This window comes from Meleagris gallopavo, chromosome 3, assembly GCF_905368555.1.
Source record: "Meleagris gallopavo chromosome 3, MGAL_WU_HG_1.1, whole genome shotgun sequence".
NCBI lineage: Eukaryota > Metazoa > Chordata > Aves > Galliformes > Phasianidae > Meleagris > Meleagris gallopavo.
The window spans coordinates 34447860-34468457 of NC_139406.1; the positions used below are offsets into that span (position 1 = coordinate 34447860).

Below are 20598 nucleotides of genomic sequence, written 5' to 3' on the forward strand. Positions count from 1 at the left end.
GCATTTGGGCTAATGCTCTTTGTACTCTTCCTGTCTGTGGTCAGTCAGGTACTGGCCTGCTGGGATTGGTAGATTACCTTTGGGTATTGGACACTTTGCTGTATGAAGAGCATTCACAATGCAAGAATTCTGGAAACTGCATGTTGCAGTTTTTTGTGTGATTTTCATATCCATTTGACATCAATCTGAATTTCTGATGAAGTAATGATAATTGGAGGGGAGGAATTAATCCATTTTGGTAATATCACTCCAATTCTAGAATGAATCTGAAGGTGTTGAGATATATGCTTGGTTTACTCTCTAAGAGGATTTTGTTTTCATCTTAACCTGTCATTTTGCTGGAGAGTCATTAAGGATTTTTAGGCTTTGAGGAGAGAGGTTGGTGAACTGGAGGACTCTTACAGGGCCAGATTTGTTGTGTGAACAGTAGAAAGTGGCGTTCCTTTGGAGCTTGTGGTTTGGGTACAAGTGGGATAGAGGAAAACATATATAAGAAGGTACTGAGTAGATGATGTGTTTCTATAATGATGCTTTATTCTAGGAAAAAATATTCTTAATTCCCATAGCAGTTCTTGAATAAAGTAGTACTATTTATTGGGAACATTTTTAGTATTTTCTAGATTTTTTTCTTCTTTTCTAGGGAGAGGAGGAAGTGGTGGTGGTGCAGTGTTTTCTGCCAAGGTATTTGATACTGCTAGTATGAGTAAGTCAGCTTCTGTCATTCAAACCTAGCCCCAGTAAAATCTTCACACCTGAAACTTTTTTCTAGAAAGTGATATCTTAGCTGAAGGCCTTGGACATTGACCAAATTATGAAGCAGAACAGTTCTTACACTGTTTCCTGCATTTTCCTTGGGTGTGATATGAGCATTACAGGCACAGCTTTTATGCTCTTGTTCTACAATAGGCTTGACAGGTAGGAGAACCTAGGCAGTTTAGGAGGAAAATACTCCCTCAATTCTTTTGGATCTGGAACAAGCTGAGATGGTAGCAGATGAGCAAATTTAATTATGCTCTTTTTTTCCCTCTTCTCTAACAAGTTAAATGATACCTTGTGGTTCCATTCTGTATTTTATTAGTATACTAAAAAACTGTCTCTGAGTTCTGCTCAAGACTTACCAACAATATTAAAAAGACATCTTGTATAGTGTTCTAATAGTTGACTCTTACTTGTTCACAGATAACTACTCTTATTAACCACAAGGATAAACCAAAGCGTTCTGACAAGACTCTGCAGGCAATTCAGCGAGTGGGCCAAGCAGTTAACCTGGCAGTTGGAAGATTTGTTACAGTAGGTGAAGCAATCGCCAACGAAAATCATGAATTGAAAGAAGAAATGAATATTGCTTGCATTGAAGCAAGGAGAGCAGGTACGTAGTTACTCATGAAATTTGTAACCTGTTGTACTTGTGCCCTATTTGGATCAGTGTTTGTATTGTCTGGAGTAATGTAAGAACTTTAGTGTGTTATTTAATTGTTTTACTCTCTTCTGCATAGTCTGTTACCTTGGTCGCTTGCTTAAATTGTTGTCATTTAATCAGCAGACAATGGAATTGTGTGGTGGCTTTGATCTTTTGCCAGAAGGAATTACCTGACTGCTGTTTTATTTTTTTTTATTATTATTATGTTTTTAGAAACAAAGAGCAGAATGTTGAGAGAACATGTCCAGAGTTTATTGCTCTCAAGCTAAAACAGTGGGGTATTTAAAGTAATTTGAGGTCACTGCATTCTAAATCTGAATGTCTGAATGAAGGTCAGTGTCAACCCGAATTTCATCAGCACTCAGTAAGATGACTCACATCATTCATCTGACGACTCCCCTCAGTAAAATGAAAATATCAAACTGTATTTCTCTTTTTGCTGGATACCATTTTTGTTACAAACTTGCTGGGTGTATGGATTTAATTTGAAGTGTGGACGAGGGATCAAGTTGACTATTGTCATGGTCCTTCTCCCAGAAGCCACCCTGTATGGAAACAGTGGGTTATATTTTCTGATACTGTAAGACAATTCAGTGTCGTGCTAGAGACCACATTCCCAGATATGCCCATTGCATGATGTTTTACTAGACTTCCTAAATGAATATTGTTGTGCTTGGGTGTGGTTTTTTTTTTTTTTTTTTCCTTTGATATACTTTTAGATAATGGGAAGTTCTGCTTGAAGCAGGCAGAAGTGCCTACCGGCATGACAGATTGTCTCCCTGAAGCCACAGGAAGCATAAAGTCTATCTTGAGCTTCCAGCTGTTCTGACAAATAAATGAGCCTTCCTTCAACACTAATGGCTTGTCAGCCAAAAGGAGCTGTACTCCAAGACCAGCTCACTGTAATTGGTCTATTAAGATAAACAGTGGACTTGTGGGTGTTTGTGAGATTTATTTTCATTTGTTTATTACTCTGTTCTTTATCTTTTTAATAAGCCCAAAAGCCTGAGGATCTTGCTTTTTGGCTAGCATTCTTCTGGCTTAATCCTTGTGCTGGCCTGAAAATTTGGGGATGCGTATCGTTAATGTATTTGGCATATGCAGTTAATATTGATTTTGTACTTAAAATAAAAGCTTACAGATTAAGCATAGTAATATAAGAAATCCTCTGGAAATTCCTCAGCAATGAGTAGCAAAGAAACACACTGGACTGTTTTTGTGATTTGAAAGACTATTCTAGATAAACTTCAGGCTGAAGTTTCATGGCCGCTCCAGTAAACTTGGCTGCAAACAGAAATGTCCTAATTTGAAAACATTCCACTTGTTATGTAAAACATGTCTTTTCTCTTCAAAGATCCAAGTAAAATGCTGACAAGCCGAAAGTTTCCATTGATAATCTCAGCTGTTAAAAGACCAGTGCAATGTGAATATCTATTTCTTGACTTGCCAGCTATTTTGTGGCTAAGTTCTTTTTTCAACTCCTTCCTATCAGTTTATTCAGAAGGAGCTCAGAATCTAAAAATACTCTGGCTGCACTGTTTTATCTCACCCAATGGTTATACTTCTTGTGTTGTTTTTTCTCCCCCTAAGTACAGAGGAGAGGGGATATAGGTTATTTATTTTTCTGTCAAGTTTCAAATTGCCCTTGGCACGGGTCAGTTACTCTCTGGCTTATGTGTTTTAGATCTAACTGAAGACTTACATGGAATATTCAATATATCATACATGTTATTGTTTGATTTAGATTTTTTTATTCGGTTGTTTTTTGCTAGTGTAACTCCGTGGACTGTTAAGTGTTGAACAAGGCTAGAGAGTCCTTTGTGCAGACACATTTTTATGGATAGTTGTCATCTAAATAGTCTCAAGATACAGTTGTCTGAGTGCCATTTTGAAGAACTTTTCTATCCTGAAGCAAGCCAGTAAAATCTTCTGGAGAGTTACATCCTATAATAACACGTATAGAAGAATCATCATAGAAATGTTATTCATCCTTGAACATGACTAGTTTAAAAAGCCCAAACTGTCAGCTCCTTGTTCTTTTTCTATATCAGCCATCAATACTGGAGATGTCAATGTTACATACTGGATTTATACATTACAATACATGTAACAAGCAAGCATAAAGCTTTACGTAAGGTTCCCACAAAAACTTCAGCCAGCCATGTAACACGGTGTGGTGCACCAACTCTTCTCGTGGGATAAGAAGGATTTTATGAGAAGTTGTAGTTTTGCCTAAGGTATTGAGTTCTGTAAGGAGAGTGTGAACTTTTTTCTTTCTTTTTTTTAAATCTCTGCAAGGGTAAAATAAAGGGAAAAGTAGGAGAAGAAGCCTTCTTTAAAATATCCTTATGATACAAATAGTGACTGGTTGTTGACTGAGATTGTACTGGTCACAAAGTTTTCCTTTGTTTCTAGTTATACATGCACAATGAGGAAGCAGAAGAAGTAGAAATAGACCTGCCATGATCTTCCTGTCCCTAAAGAAAATGTTCTGTGTTGTAAAATTACATATATGTTGATGAAGTATTGTCAGTAATGTTAGATTAAGGACTGACAATAAAGTTAAGTCTGGGATTTCACACGTGAAGTTATAGCTTACTTCTGCACTTGTGAACATTTTACTATAACGAAAACGAAGTTTTTGTAATGAAAATTTGTGTGCAGCTAAAGCACACATTTCTCATGTCTGTTTGGTTTTGAAGTGTTGAGGTGCCATATTCTGATGGCCTAGGCAGCAGAAAGCCCTTAGCTGGTTAGGACAGGATGTTGTGGAGATGTTAATACTTCCTTTTAGCCAATAAATTAGACGATGCCTCAAAAATAAAAGGGAAGTGTTGTAGATGTATGTTGTGGTTTAACCCGACAGGTAGCTAAGCACCACACAGTTGTTTGAACAAGCAATTGTTCACCTACCATTGCCCAGCCAGTCTGCAAGCAGTGGCTCCTCCGCCAGCCAACTGCTGTGTTTCAAGGTGATTTTTGCACAATGTCATATGGTATGGAATATCCCCTTGCCTGTCCACTCCCGCCTCTTTGTGCCTCCTCAACCCCTATCACTGGCAGGACTACAAGAAGCTGAGAAGCTGAACTGTCCTTAAGCACTGTTCGACAACAACTAAAACATCTGTGTGTTGTCAGTCTTGTTTTTCTCATAAAACAAAAATGTAGCATCATATCAGACACTCTGAAGGGATAGTCAGTTCCATCCCATCTGAGACCAGGATGGCATAGAAGATAGATCTCAACCCTAGAAGATTTAGAACTATTTCTATTGCTAAGAAAAGTAGAGAGTCTTTAAATCAATTGCATATCCTGCAAAGGCTTTGAAGGATGATGTGTTGTATCTGACTCTTGTGAAGAGTGTAATCGGTGATCTCAAGTGTTTCAGACTTGTTATGACAATTTCCTTGTAATAAATCTTGTAATTTGATTTACTTAAAAAGAATCATAAAGTGCTGAGGAGGGTTATGTAGCAGATTCTGCCTAACATTATTTCTGCAGTGTGTCAGTGTTTACAGTAACAGTATAGTAGTGGAATATAACTCAAAGAATCATGTTTTTAGATGTCCATCTGTGGTATTTGTTCCCCAAAGCTAAGGAGAGACTGGTTAATTTAGAAGAAAAAACACATGTCAAGAATGAGTTAGCGTCATAACATTTTCAGTACTCACTGCCAGTTGACTACATAACCCTCAAGGAAGACATGGAGTAAAATGGAAGTGATAGCTCTCTCCTATTTTTGTCTTGCCTTTTAGTACAGAGAAGGAATAAATTAAATACGTTGAAAAGCAGCATTTTGAGATGGATACACAGAATCACAAAATAACATGTTGGAAATTGCATTTGTTTTCAAGAATGGAGACACTGAAATTTCTCTTGTATACTGTGAAATGTTTGACCACCCATGTATTTGAAAAAACGTTTTCTTGTATCTCATCCATTGTTTCTTGTCCTATCACCATGCACTTCTGGGAACAGTCTGTCCCCAACTTTTCTATTCCTGCCTATTGGACAGTAGTATACATCCTTGAGCTCTGCCAGTGGCCTTCTCTTTGAGAGTGAACAAGTTCATTTCATTCAGCCTCTCCTGTTACATGCTCCACTATGTCAACGTTTTTCTTGGCTAGGAGGCCTAAACAGGGCATGATATCCATATACTGTCTCACAGGCACCAAGCATAAGAGCTGAGTCAATTCTGTAGCCTACTGGTTACTCTCTTGCTGACAGCCTGGCAAGCAGTTAGACTTCTTTGCCATCTCCAACCTATCATCTACCAGGATCCTTACACGTCCTTCCTTGTAAGGCAGCTGATCACAGTTTGTACTGTTGTATGGTGTTGCACTGGTCCAAATACAGGACAAAGTTATATGCCTTTTAGGCATACAAGTACATTTCATGAATTTCCTGTCGGATTGCTTGTCCAGCCAGTCCTTCTTTCTCTCTCAACCCTGTGCTCCAGCACATCAGACAATCACGTGATTTGGTATTGCTCACACACTTGCTGAACATGATTGGCCAGGGAACCTTTTCGGTCTCTTATGTCAGTCCCTGAGGGATGCCACTGGTATCCAGCTGCCAGGGAAATTTTATGTCACTGATTACTACCACTGAGCTTCATGATCAGGACTGTTTTCTATCCACCTAACTGTTCACTTATCTAGTTCATATCTTGTGACTTAGTGATAGGAACACTATGAGAGGTCACATCGAGGACCTTGATAGAGCCAAGATACACAACGTCCATTACTTTCACATCTAGAGAGGGTGTCATCATTATAGTATTTGGGTTGTTAAGTGACTATTCGCCCTTGCAAGTCTGCTTGCTCTTCTCAATTGCTTTCTTATCCTTCATATGGTAAGGCCTTCCAGGATGATTTTTAATAATATTCTTGAAGTAAGGTCAACTGGTCTTATAGCTACCCAGATTTTCTTGTTAACCCTTCATGGAAGAGGCTGTGACAATTGCTTCTTTCTGTCATTGTGAGAAAATTTTCCCTAATTTGCCAGTCTTTTAGTCATGGCACCTCTACATGACAAGTGTATGCCTAGCTACGTTCCCTAGCATATTACACTAACAACTTTTTTTCCTCATAGCTTACTCTCAGGTCACCATTACTACTCCAGTAGCTGCAGAACTGTAGGCAGAGAAGAAATCGTTTGTTCTGTTGTCAGAAGTCACTAGTTTTTAGAGCTGCCCAGAGCATTTGGCAGGCAGTTTTTGCAGCTCTGTCTACATTCTCTGATTACTCTTTGTATGACTTTCTGCTTCACCTATGATTCAGTAATTCATCTTCAAGAAGGTGAATCACTTAGAGTAAGAAATGGGATAATTATGTTGTGCATCTTTTTCCTCAGTTATGAAAAGCATTTTACTTCTATTTTTTTTATTTTCTGCTTTTACAACCTAACCTGGAAGCTCCTTGCCATAGGCCAATACATATTCAGACAACTTGAGAGCTCAAGGGACTATACCTATCAGATGAGAGAAGTTTAGCCATAAATACTACAAAACATGGAACCATGTTTTGAAGGACTGTAATTTTTTTTTTCACATTGTGTAGAGTTTTTATAAATTATTTTCAGGTTCATTATGCACTCTCAAGTTCTTCACGTGGGATCTCTGACTGTCAGATTTTTGAAGTGAATATTTAATACGCTTAGGAGTATTATCTTAGTTGTGGGTTTGGAGATGAATCCCAGGGAACTCAATCAAATGTCCTAGGTTCTTTCTTCAAGGATGATTTGCAAGTGAGCTGTGGTTTAATCATCTTGTCTTGGATGCTAATAAAAAGTATGCCTTATTTTAGAGCTTGCTTGAGTACTGTTTCTGGCAGTCCTTATGCAGCTATGGAGTAAGGAAAGGCTCTGTGCCTTTCCTCTATTGCACTATTACTTAGGGTACACCAGAAGATTCAGCAGGATGGAGTCCTGTGATTTTCTCAGACAAGGAGATTCATTGTTTGCATTGAACTATGAACTTCTTAATCACAATACAGATAAAAGTTGTCAAATGGCCCTCCTTAACTTTTATTATATTAAATGATAGTTGACTAAAAGATGCTCGTGAAATGAAAATCGGTGCTTCATTGTCTTTTTTCTCTTCTGACAATGTACTGTTTGGCATTCCTTTAAACATAAAGCACAGTAGTCTCACTGTAATGTTTCTCACCTGTAAATTATACAGTTTTTTTTTTTTAATCTCTTTAAACTTCACAGAATCATGATTTGTGATAGAAAACTTTACAAAAATATGAAATCAACAGATTATGGAAATGCTAATTGAAATTTGGAAAGCAGAATTTGTAGTTCTTTATTTGCTGCATACCATTCCCTTAGTGGGATGGTTCTGCAAGTGTTGACATTGATTTGACTTTTTCTATGAAAATTGGAGTATTTTCCACGACTGTTTTCTCATTTGAAACTCTGTAACTCCACCCCTTCCACCTAAATATTTGTACACCACTCTAAGAAAATCAGTGTTACATACAGATGGATGTATGGGGCAGTACTGAATCATACAGATTTCAATTTGGAGAGGGTGCCACCAACAGTCAACAAAAGGAAGCAAAACAAAGTAAAAAAGGAATCATGGATTGCTCTGGAATGCCTCATAAGTACTAATAATAACACAGAGTAGTATGAAATAGTATGAAATGATAATTATTTTTTTTTTTCCCTATAGGTGAAACAATTGCACAGCTTACAGATGTAGCAAGCTTGGATCATCCCGAATCTGATAGCCACATAACGATCTTTACGGACAAAACAGGCGTGGTAAAAGCTGCAAGGCTGTTACTTTCTTCGGTCACAAAAGTGCTGGTGTTAGCAGACAGAGTAGTTATTAAGCAAATAATAACTTCTAGGAACAAGGTATTTGTAGCTTCTTTTTTTTTGTTTTGTTTAACTGATATGTGCAGTTAATGCAAAAGAACGTTACTAGATGAAGTGGTATTTTCATTGCATCTCTAGGGGAAAATGCAAAATAAAGAGGTAAAAATGTATATTTTACATATGCCTACATACCAAATACCCAAAGCAGGATGGCTATGAATAAAGAGGAATAATATTTTCTATGACTTTTTACATTTTACATGACCTATATTAGTCTGTTGACTTAATATGCTGAAGAGAAAGCTGTGTTACTGCTTATTTATCTGTCAGTTAAAAAGCCAATAAAAGTTTCTCCTTGGCAAAGAAGATGTTTCTACTGTCAGAAACAAGACGAGGATACCATTCAGAATTTATCTATGACAAAAAGCTGTGAGGAGAGCTGTTAAAAGCACAGCTGGTAGTTCACTGGGTCTTACAGATTAAAAGTTTTTTCTGCAGTTCAGCTTATGTCTTGAAACTTAGCTTAAAACTGCTTAGCTGATATAAATAGTGCATGAAGGCCATTAAACTTTGAATAAAATCTACTTCATGTACTGTACTGTCTTGACCATAGGATATTTCTGCCGCACTGCCCAATGTACTGAAATAAAAATAAATTGAAAAATGCATTTGTAAAATGTAAGCCTCAGAATGATGAGTTGTTTTTTCTTTCTTTTTTTTTTTTTTTTTTTGTCATTAATTTTTAACTCCTTGTCCGGAGTAGAGCCTTTCTTCTTTTGACTTCTCATGCTTTCTATCTTTCTTCCCAGTATACTTTCCAGACAGGCTTTATTTTGTGCTTTATAGGTGCAAGACAGCCAAGCCCAAGATTTGGAAACTGCACTGCCTATAGTATTTGCTTCAGTCTGGCTTGAGGCTTAGGAGTACTGATTTGCTATCTTAGTGTCCTTGTCTTCTTCCAGTGGTTGGTCAAATTAGTGTTAGTTTCATCAATATTAATTTTCTGTTGTTACTTGCAGCCTGGTCTTCTCTTGCAGCAGAGCGGTGTATTTGATTCTTTTTGCTGTCTTTCCTGAACCCTTTGTCTGCAGCCATTCAGACAACTAATGTCCAAATATGATAGTGATATGAATACAATAAGCGTAAGTGCAGAAACAAGTTTTGATTTTGAAAGTACTACAAAATATAAAATGAAGTCATATTCCAAAGCAAGTGTGTCTTACTTTGATTGCTGTAGTCACCTAGTCTTTGTGGTTTTCTTTGAGTATTACTGCATTCTACTTTCTATACATACTACAAGAGTTTGAGAATGTCTGTGTCTGTTTATGGAACCAGTAAAGGAGTTCTCTAGGATCAAGTCAAACAAATGTTGGTGCATTATACAGGCATACTATTTGAGAAGATGCTCTGAAAATTGTGTCAGGTCATGGTATGATGGATAGCAAGGTAGTTCTTTCTTTAAGAAATTATGATAGAGAGATCATAGAGTAATAGAATCACCAAGGTTGGAAAGACTTCCAATATCGTCCTATCCAACCATCCACCTACCACCAATATAACTCCACTAAATATGTAGTAGTAGTACCGTATCTAAACGTTTCTTGAACATCCCCAGGGCTGGTGACTCCACTACCCCCCCTGGGCAGCCCATTCCATCGCCTGGCCACTCTTTCAAAGAAGCTCTTCCTAATAACCAGCACAAACCTTCCCTGGCACAATTTGAAGCCATTCCCTCTAGTCTTATTGTTAGTTACATGGGAGAAGAGGCCAACCCCCACAACCTCCTTTTAGGTAGTTGTAGAGAGCTATAATGTCTCCTCTGCTCCTCTTCTTCTCATGACTAAACAATCCCAGTTCCCTCACCTGCTCCTCATCAGAGCTGTGCTCCAGATCCCTCACCAGCTTCTTTGCCCTTCTCTGAGCATGCTCCAGGACCTCAATGTCTGTCTTGTAGTGAGGAGTCCAAAACTGAACACAGTCCAAAACAGTACTTGAAGTGCAGCCTCTTCAGAGCTGAGTACAGGGGGATGATCACTTCCCTGCTTCTGCTGGCTGCATTATTTCTGATACATGTGAGGATGCTGTTGGCCTTCTTGGCCACCTGGGTACATTGCTGGCTCATGTTTAGCTGATCACTAATCAGCACCCCCAGGTCTATTTCTTCCACACATCTTCTGGATGCTCTGCCCTAAGACTGTAGCATTGCCTGGAGATGTTGTGGCCAAAGTGCAGGACCCAGCGTTTGGTCTTGTTGAACTTCATCCCATTGGCATCAGCCCAGCAATCCAGTCTATGCGATTCCCGCTCTAGAGCCTTCCTATCCCCAGGCAGATTGACACTTCCTCCCAACTTGGTGTCATCTGCAAACTTACTGCACCCAATCCCCTCATCCAGATCATAAGTAAAGATATTAAATAGGACAGGCCCATTACAAACACCTGAAGAACACCATTCATGACTGGTCACCAGCTGGATTTAACTCCATTCACCACCACTCTCTGGGCCTAGCCATTCAGCCAGTTCTTTATCCAGCAAAGTGTGTACCTGTCTAAGCCACAAGCTGCCAGCTTCTCCAGGGTAATACTGTGGAAGACTGTCAGAAGCTTTGCTGAATCCTTGGTAGACTACATCAACAGTCTTTCCCTGATCCACCGGGCAGGTCACTCAATCATAAAAGGAGATTAGGTTGGTCAAGCAGTAGCTGCCTTTTATGAGCCCTTATTGGCTGGACCAAATCCCCCAGTGTCCACAAATACTGTGTGATCTTACTTTAGATGATCTGTGGGCATGGACTGTGAGATGATGTGGGCAGGTTCTTAAGCAGTGTGTACAAATAATCAGAGATGGTGTAGTATAATTTGGCGTAGAGAATAGAGAGGCAAAAGAAAGTTATCATTTATGTCAGCTGGAGCAGATGCTGGCTTTTTGGTCAAAAACATCTCAGCTGCATTTTCATCTTGGAGTGTATTTGGCCATATTGGCTACCACCAATTACCTCATCTTTATTTTCCATGTGCCTCCCAGGGCCTTCAGGAGGATTTGCTCCCATGATCTTGCCAGGCACATTAATGAGACTGGCTGGCCTGTAGTTCCCTGAATATTCTTTTTTTCTTTTCTTGAAAATGAAGGTTATGTTTCCCCTTTTCCAGTCTGTGGAAACTTCATCAGACTGCCATAACCTTTCAAATGTGATGAGTAACGGCTTGGCAGCTTCATCTGCCACTTCCTTCAGAACTCTTAGATGGATCTCATCAGGTCCCGTGGACTTGCACCTTAAGGTTTATGAACAGTTTCTTTTTTTTGTCATAATCATCTTCCTCACATGAATCAAGAGTAGTTGAGTGAAAAAATGCTGAAAGACAGAAAAATGATTCATAGACTCTGATTGAGATTTTCTAGAATGGTGATATACTGCAAAATTGCAATCTCTGCTTGATAATCCTGATGATTCTGTTCCTGCCTGTGCATCCTCTGCACCATCTCTTTTTTTAGATGATGTATATTTCTTAAATCTGTGCCCATATCTTTCCAGCCTTTCACAATTTATTTCATTCTCTATCAGAATTAGTCACCTCATCAGTAAGTTTACATCTTGCTCCACTTACTGTCACCAATCAAATCAGGAGCACCAGAACAATGAGTAATGAAGTGACTGCGGGGGTGTTGCTATCCTGTGCAGATTAGATAAAAATATGGAAGTGCCCTGAAGTGATGTCAGCCTAAGACTTCAGTCTGAAGAGTGACATTCATAGAGCAGCAGGAGCTGTGAAATACTAAATTCTAATTTAATTATTAATAGAAACGTGACCTTTCTGTTACATACTTTAACCCTGAATTTTGAAAATGTACATTTTCATAGTATTACAGAATGGGTAGGGTTGGAAGGAACTTTAAAGACCATCTAGTTCCACACACTTGTCATGGGCAGGGATATCTCCCACTAGACCAGGTTGCCCAAAGTTCCATTCAGCCTGGCTTTGAACACTTCCAGGGATGGGACATCCACAACTTCTCTGGGTAACCTGTCCCAGTGCCTCACCACTGTCATAGTGAAAAATTTCTTCCTTATATCTAATCTAAATCTATATTAGCTCTAAGTCACTACCTATCACTATATGCCCTTGGAAAAAGTTCCCCTCCAGCTTTTCTGTAGCCCCTTTTTAAGCAGTAGAAGGCCACAATGAGATCTCTGTGAAGCCTTCTCTTCTCCAGGCTAAACAAGTCCAGCTCCCTCTACTTTTCTTCACAGGAGGTGCTCCAACCTTCTGATCATGTTGGTGGTCCTCCTCTGGATCCACTCCAACAGCTCCATGGTCTTATGCTGTGAGTCCCAGAGCTGAAAACAGTACTCCATGTTAGGCCTCACAGGAGTGGAGCAGAGAGAGACGATCATCCCCTTTGACCTGCTAGCCACATTTCTTTAGAAGCCGCCCAGGATGCACTCTGCTGTCTGGGCTGCAAGTGCACACTGCCAGCTCATGATTTGCTTGTCATCAACAAAGACCCCCAAGTCCTTCCCAGAGCTGTTCTCAATCCATTTTCTGCATTTCTGTTTGGGGACTGCCCTGACCCAGCTGGAGCACCTTGCACTTGGCCTTGTTCAGCTTGATGATATTCAGATGGGCCCGCTTCTCAAGCGTTGTCAAGGTCCTCCAGTGTGTTGACTATACCACATAGCTTCTGTATTGTCCACGAACTTGCTTAGTGTCATTGTCTATGTTGTTGACAAAGACATTAAATAATAGTGTTCCAATGCAAACCCCCAAGGAGCACCACTCCTCACATTTTATTTAGTATCTGTGTGTTTCATCTTAAAATAATAATGAAAAAAAAAATTGGAGATGTAATGGATATTTTGAATTTTAAGATCTTGAATAAGCTTTAGATAATTTAGGGCTATCTATACTCTTTCTGTGTGTAGTTCCTTAGAATATCACTTATGTCTGAAATGTCTACAATTGTTAGCAGTAATGGGAATGTGTGCTTTCACTGAAATTTTTATTTGACAAGACTTGTCATGACAGAAACATTTGCTCTAGGGTAACTGAAATGGAAGCTTCTTGCAACCAAAACCATACTCATGGAATACTCTAATTGCTTAAACCAAGAAGGATTAAATATATTTACTCCTATATGAGAGCTGCTCGGAAAGTAATGCCTCCTATTTTATTACATTGGCCTACAATGTCAGAGGTGCGTGTTGGTGGTATGGCAGTAGAGGTTGAACCTTCCCACCAACATTGCTACATTTTGCAAAGAGGCAGTCTGACAGAATGGTGTCTGACATGGAGGTGTGTATGAAGCAAAGGTGTGTCACTGAATTCCTCCTGCAGAAAAAATGGCTCCCACTGACATTCATTGGTGCTTGCTGAACATTTATGGAGACCAAACAGTGGATGGGAGCACAGTGAGGCAGGGAGTGGTGCATTTCAGTAACAGTGGGTCACCTTTGCTGGTGCAGTGTTTTACGTTCACAGACAGCATGCAGATTCTTGTTTATTGCTGGTGCAAATGCATGTCCAGTGCTGGTGACTATGTTGAAAAATAGCGTTTTGTAGCTGAGAATTTGCTCTATCAAATGGTGTTATTGTGCTCTTTGTAACTGTTGTCATTTTCATGGAAATAAATAGGAAGCATTACTTTTGGATTGACCTATATATTTTTATTCATTTTTGGATAAAAAATTTGGACCCTAACTTTATTTTTTCCTTTCCCACATTCACTTTTCTGCTTTTACTCTTATACAGCCATTTTCATATCTTCATTGTAGTGTGGCTTCCTTCTAAGTTCTTTGCATCCTTGCTCACACAAAGATTCAATGTCTGAATAATGAAAGTTCTTGTTTCTGCAGTGTTTGTGGAATTGGCTGCATAATGTAGTACTCTCAGACTGATAATGCAGTCTAGTATTGCATGGAACACTTGCTGTAGATTGTGGGTTGCAGAGAAAGGGAAATTTGTCACAAAGGAGGCTGCTTTTTACTTGAGTGGAAAATTCTTCTGGCACAGAAATGAAAAACTGAGTTGAAGTTTCTCCCTTTTAAGTACAGTTCATTAAACTTCCATGGGCTATCTTATCTTCAGACTAAGACACAACAAAGAACTACTTTAACTGTCTTTCCTTCTGAAGCCAGTTGGATTTGAAAGATCACTGTGGGATTCTATACTATACATCCAACCTGAATTACTCCAGTGTTAATGTCTGTTGTAAACCATACTGTAGTGCCCTCAGCAAGATAGCTTCAATAATTTATAACCTGTGTGATAGTTTTCGCTGAATTTTTGCAAAAATGCTGATTTCACATGTTCCTACAAACCTTCAGTAAGAGCTTGTTACAACTTTAGTACTTTGCTTTATATAGAAATAATAAAAAATTGCCACTATTTTAAATTCAGCTGTTACGGGAAACATAAAGCTGTATTAATTCATTTCTAAATTTTTAAAATTTTCTTTTGTGAATTCATTTTTCATGCACGTTGTCAGTCATAAAACACTTGTTGGACTGTGCAAGCATGGCTTTAGACTTTGAAAACAATGCATCTGAAATTGAACTTTAAAGTTGAGAATTATAATATATGTATTATTAGCATATAATTTTTAAGTACTTGTGTTTATAAAAGTAATAGGCAGGAATATTTTTCTAAATATGGAAACTGAATACTGCAATACTGTTGCTCCTAATATTGAGAAGAGTGAAGAAAGTGTGTTTGAGTGTTCAAAATAAGTAATACATTTTGACTGAAGCATGATTAATAATTTAAAGTTTGATTTCCAGCTTTTGGTTTATTAGTACTTAAATTGTAATGAAATCCATTCATTTTATATGATATTGTTTAGAAGCATTCACAAATAATAACATTCCTAAATTAGTAATAATGGTTTCTGTTTGGTATCTTGATGATCTGCAGTTTTTTCCCTTATCTTTCAGGTTCTTGCAACTATGGAACAGCTAGAAAAAGTCAGTAGTTTCCAGGAGTTTGTGCAAATATTCAGCCAGTTTGGAAATGAAATGGTCGAATTTGCCCATTTAACTGGAGACAGGCAAAATGTAAGTATTAGTAAAAGGCTATGAGAGATGCTTTAAGTATCACTTTTCACCTGATTTATTAGAAGATTTTTGTTCTTCTGTGATCATTAACTATTATAAAGCAAAAAATAGTGGTGTTCTGTCTCTGAAACCCACATTTCTTTTTTTTGTTCCACACAAAGTGCATTCTTCTTTTTTAAAACTCAGTTGGGGTATTTTCCCTTGTACATCTTGCAGAGTCCTGTGTGTGTATTATCTGAGACATGCTTTAACTTCATTTGTTTGGTTTTAGCTTTTCTGGCTTTTTTCTCTGGTAGGGAATTTGTCTGTTATTTCTTGACAGAAACATTTGATGTTTGCACATAGTGAAACATTTGAAAACAGAGTAGTGGCTTCAGAAAACTCAAAACTTGAAATCTCTACATCCAATAAAGCATCTGCTTAAATTTTTTCATTATTCTGAAATATTTCCTTTAGATTTTGTTCAAAACTTTTTTCCTCATTACAAAGAGACTGTTCTCATCTTTGTTGTTCACTTCATCAGGGAAAAAGACCTCTCTGTTGAATGATACTTTCCCTGTAAATAAAAGATCTGCTGAGGCTTAAGACCTTTGCTCTGAGCTCTGGTTGCTTCCCTTGGGCAATCAAATCCCCCATTCAGAATTGGGCCAGGGTCTGATTGCATTCCTAATATTCAGCAAAATTCAGAATTTGATTTATGTAAAAAGATTGCCCAACATCATGCATATAGAATTGGCTTTTTGTAACTTGACACAACATCCCTGAGATAGATAGGACATTGGAGCATTTTACTGAAAACATGTAACACTTCTTTTTACTGTCTGTGTGTCCTGAATCTGTGAAGAACTTGCTCAATGTCAAATAACCAGGACTGGAAAAGCTATGTGTTACTAAAGGATATCCTGCTTGGAAATGAACGTTTTTATTTTTTTTCTCAAATTCATAGCAGTTGTTTCTTCAAAAAAGAAAACTGTATTGCTAGTAAGTGATGCTCTATTCAACTGTTTTTGTATTTCAGTATTATTTGGGCTTTCACTCTCCCTTTTCCTTGTCTACTTGATTGTTTTGGAAAGAGTACCTCATTAACATTCTTAAAAATTCTGTCAGGGTTATGGTTAGTGTGCTACACTGTGTGTAGGCTGCTGTGTGGTTTTATTGGGAGGAAAACATCCCTCAAGATATTTTTCTTTAATATAAGTATGTTGGAAACTCTTGAGTGTGATTGGATTTGTCCAAATGCAGTGCATAAATGAACTCTGAAATGAGTTATTGTTTAAAACTTGGCCACCTCAGGCTTCAAGATCTTCTGTCCTTGTTAAGTAAGATTGTTTGAAAAATGTCAAAATAGCCTGATTTATCTGGTTATTTGTGTGTATGTTTATCTGTTTTTTAATGTAGTATTAATTCCATCCTGTAAACTGTTCCTTTTTCAGCTAATGGTAACTTCTTCCATTCTACCTTCCATATTTTGGGATGAGTAGTAAGTCTTGATACACAATACATGTCACTATTTTGATAGAAATGGACGTACAAACAGCAAATCAGTGCACTTTTGCTTAGGAGTTAAATTTTCTAAACTTGTATAATTAGGAGCTTATACTTCCTAATAGCAATAAGATCAAAAGTAGTTACTAGATCTGAGAAAAAGCTGTGTCCATTTATAGTAAGAAGTATGAGGCATGGGTAACTGGCAGAGAGGAGAACTAGACCTGGTTTCAGTGGAAGTACCATTTGGTTACTCGTTTCATAATACTCTTAAAGCATTCAGCTATCTTTACTGGTGTTGGAAAGATCCTAAGCTTTCCAAGTCCTTCCTCTTGTTATGCTGAGGGTCTAAAATCTTGTCCTCTCTACCTCCCTCCCACCCCAATCTCACTTTGGACTCTAAGTTCTTCTCCTTTGCTGACTTTCTCTGGAGGTAAAATTTGGTTTTGCAGTATATCCCTCACTGTGTAGAGTTCCTGGAAAATTCCTATATTCAATGCTTTCTACAGAGGAATGGGTTTTTAAGCATATTAACATCTTCTTTATTATTGGTATATGGTAAATATAACAATATATAAAATATTAATTTTCTATTTCCTTCTCTGCAGTGCAATGAAAGGTCGGTGTTCTCTTTCTCTGCCTTCCACTCCCCACCACTTCAGACGCTATTTTTAATCATAGGTTTTGTTTTTTGCTTGTGCTTTTTGCTTCCTTTCCTGCTCTATAAATAATGCTATATGATAAGGATACAGAAATTAGTGACCCAATTAGCACATGCTGTATCTCTGACATCTTCCTTCTTTGAAACCTGACTTGAGTAGTGCCAAGAATAAATACATAAATTAAAATATTTCTGAAAAGCAAGTTCTAGATCATGAGCTAAGCTTAAAATAGCACCTGTTAGACATCATAAAGAAGCTTTCTTACAACCCATCCATCTGCAAGACGGTCTTTTTTTTCCCAGTCTCATAAGCAGTAAACATTTTAGTTACTATGCAGTATTCAAATCATTTTTCTTTTGCTGTTTAGGATTTGAAGGATGAGAAGAAAAAGGCCAGAATGGCAGCATCTAGGGCTGTTCTTGAGAAGTGCACCATGATGCTGTTAACTGCTTCAAAGGTCAGTGAGAATTCACACTTCTACACAACTTAGATAAATCAGAGTATGGCAACTGGCAGGATAGCTGTCTGTTCTTTCTCAACCTCACTTTAAACTTCATACTCAAAGGTATAAGGTTATAAAATGAGTAGAGGAACATCTTTACATTCTGAAAAATTCTATGAGTTCTATTTAACAGCGTTTTAACAGGAAGAATGTTTTGTATTCTAACACATTCTTCCGACTTGCTTCAGCAGGAAGCATTCATCTCACTCCTGCATTTGTCTTCTTCTTAATACTTAATTTGCTTTCTTTTGAAGACTTGTCTTAGGCATCCAGACTGCGAATCTGCTCGTATAAACAAAGATGGTGTTTTTCATCGAATGAGACTAGCTTTGGAACAGGTAATAGAAATTGTAACTGACTCTAGACCAAATGGAGAAAATGAAGTGGCTCCTATCAGTATATATACTGGAATCAAAGAATTCAAGGTGAGAATGGAAAGAGTATTGTTTTCTACAGCTTAATAAATTACCCCCAACTAGAATCTTTTTTAAAAAATTATTATTATTTTTAAGTTCTAAATGGTAGAGTAGCATCTTTTCAGCAATGTAACTTGAATAAGTGTCTCAGAATGTAAGAGAATCCATCAGAAGGTGGTGATAATTTCATTGCTTTTGCCAAGATATGCCTTCTGATATTTCACATTTCCTCCTGTTTTTTTGTGAGGGAGTAATGCCTTTGATGTTGAATAAAGTACCAGGATATCAAACTTCTTTAAAATTTATGATAAAGAATTCTTGCTTCATAATTGCTAGCATTTTTAAAATGCATACAAACACTCATGCAAAAATTCAAAAGAGCAAACTGGCATTCAAAGAAAATATTATGAATTGAAATTGTGTTTTGTTGCTCAATGAATTAACAACCATATCTTATTTCTTGGAATCTGAGTAACACTTGATTTCTCTCCCTCCGTTCTCAATATATCAAATGTGAATATTTAAAAAAACACACTCAAAATTGATCATATGGCTGTGGAAAAGCTTGTAAAGATCAATCGAAATCTGAATACACAGCTATTTTCTGAAGCTTGCTTAACTGAAAAGCTTCTTATTGACTGCAGGAAAACAATGCTGATAGTTCTGATAAATGGACAGTAATTTTGTTTAAAGAAACCCACATCCTACACCAGAGGTCTGATACAAGAAAACTATTGGATTACTTTGAAAATACATGAATACTAAAAAACACAGAAGAGAAAAATAAAATGTGAAATGATGCACCTGCCTTCTGCTTTACAACTGTAAAACTAAATACATTTGCAAGGAATTGATGTGTTTCTTTTTCAGAATAAGGTGGAGGGTCTTCGTGAGAATCTTTATTTTCTCTCAAAAGAGAATCTTTCAACAATGCTGGAGGTTATCCTGGAACATACGGAGGACTTCACAGATTCTGCCTATACCAGTCATGAGCACAGAGAACACATTTTGGAGCTGTCTAAGCAGGCTAAAATGGAACTAGAGCAGCTGGTTTCAGTGTGGATGCAAGCTGTAAGAGCTTTTTAGCAAAGTAAATCTTTTCACCTCTACTTTGGAAAGAAGTTTTTAATGCCAAATATCCTTTGGTCTAGAAAGAGAGATTTGTGTGTATTCCTCAGAGTAAGTTAGCTGATGAAGGAAGCCAGAGTTTGTAACTATGCTTTTTTAGCTTCAGTACTGTTTTCACCTTCCCCTAGTGATATCGCTTCACTCATTCATTGACTCCTAAGTTATGCTATTGAAGGTGGACTGGTTTTCATGAAGCTCTAAGTAGAAATAAGAAGATTAGTAGAAGTGTCAAAACACAGTCTTGAACGGCAAGGCCTTTTGATGGGTTCCTTCAAAGACTTCAGTTGTCTCGATCCCATGGCAGTAACCACAGCTTGTATTTCTTGTTTTCAACAGAATACTGAAAACATTTAAACTATTGAAAAGTGAAATATTATAAAACTTGACTATTTTTTTGCCTTCTAGAGAGGAGGGAAGACAAGTGAGAAGAGACTTACTGGGAATTTTTGTTCAGCCTTTTCTAAAAGTTTCAGTGATGGCAATTTTCCTTTTTTGTGAAGAAGCACATTAAGTCTGTCTCTGTCATTTGCCTAACCTTGTTCCTTGAAGATAATATAAAACACATGCTAAAGGGGGAGGAAAAGCAGCAAAGGAAAATGCAATTTCTGTTCCTATTACTGACTTGCTTTCAGTCTTGTTCCTGAGGAAATGCATAGCACGAAATCTCAACAGTCTAAAAGAATGACAGATGTGTATAAGTTACATTAAAACTGAATCTATTTTCTGAGAAAGCATTTTTCTTCCTTTTCTCCTCTTTGGATCAGATGCATCCATCAGTTGTTCTTAATCTAGTGGAACAGTTTGAAGAGAATATAAATCTGACTGTTATGCAGACACACCTAGAATGTTTATTGCATAGAATGCAGCAACTATAAGAAGCTAAAACTGCTTAGGTTGAGTAGTTCTAAGCTGTGTTGCTGGAGAAACTCATCACTTCTAGAGATTTTACATGCTGCATTTCAGATGATGGAAATGAGAGCCTAGTACAAAAATATGCGTGTATATGAGCTGTGAAAATGCTTGAGTGTGCACACGTGGGCTTGTGTATTATATATTTAAACTAATAAATAATGCAGCTTAGCTAGACTGAAGTCTCAGGGAGCAGG

General features: G+C 37.6%; 1 protein-coding gene across 1 annotated transcript in view; it reads left to right on the forward strand.

Moving 5' to 3' along the window:
• CTNNAL1 (catenin alpha like 1) overlaps window positions 1-20598 on the forward strand; it is a 59630-nt gene that overhangs the window by 16290 nt on the left and 22742 nt on the right. The window contains exons 2-7 of the mRNA XM_085220596.1: window positions 1180-1369; window positions 8103-8290; window positions 15180-15299; window positions 17814-17903; window positions 18203-18373; window positions 19235-19435. Of these exons, the coding sequence (XP_085076722.1) occupies window positions 1180-1369; window positions 8103-8290; window positions 15180-15299; window positions 17814-17903; window positions 18203-18373; window positions 19235-19435 (960 nt within the window). The remainder of the gene's footprint in view (window positions 1-1179; window positions 1370-8102; window positions 8291-15179; window positions 15300-17813; window positions 17904-18202; window positions 18374-19234; window positions 19436-20598) is intronic.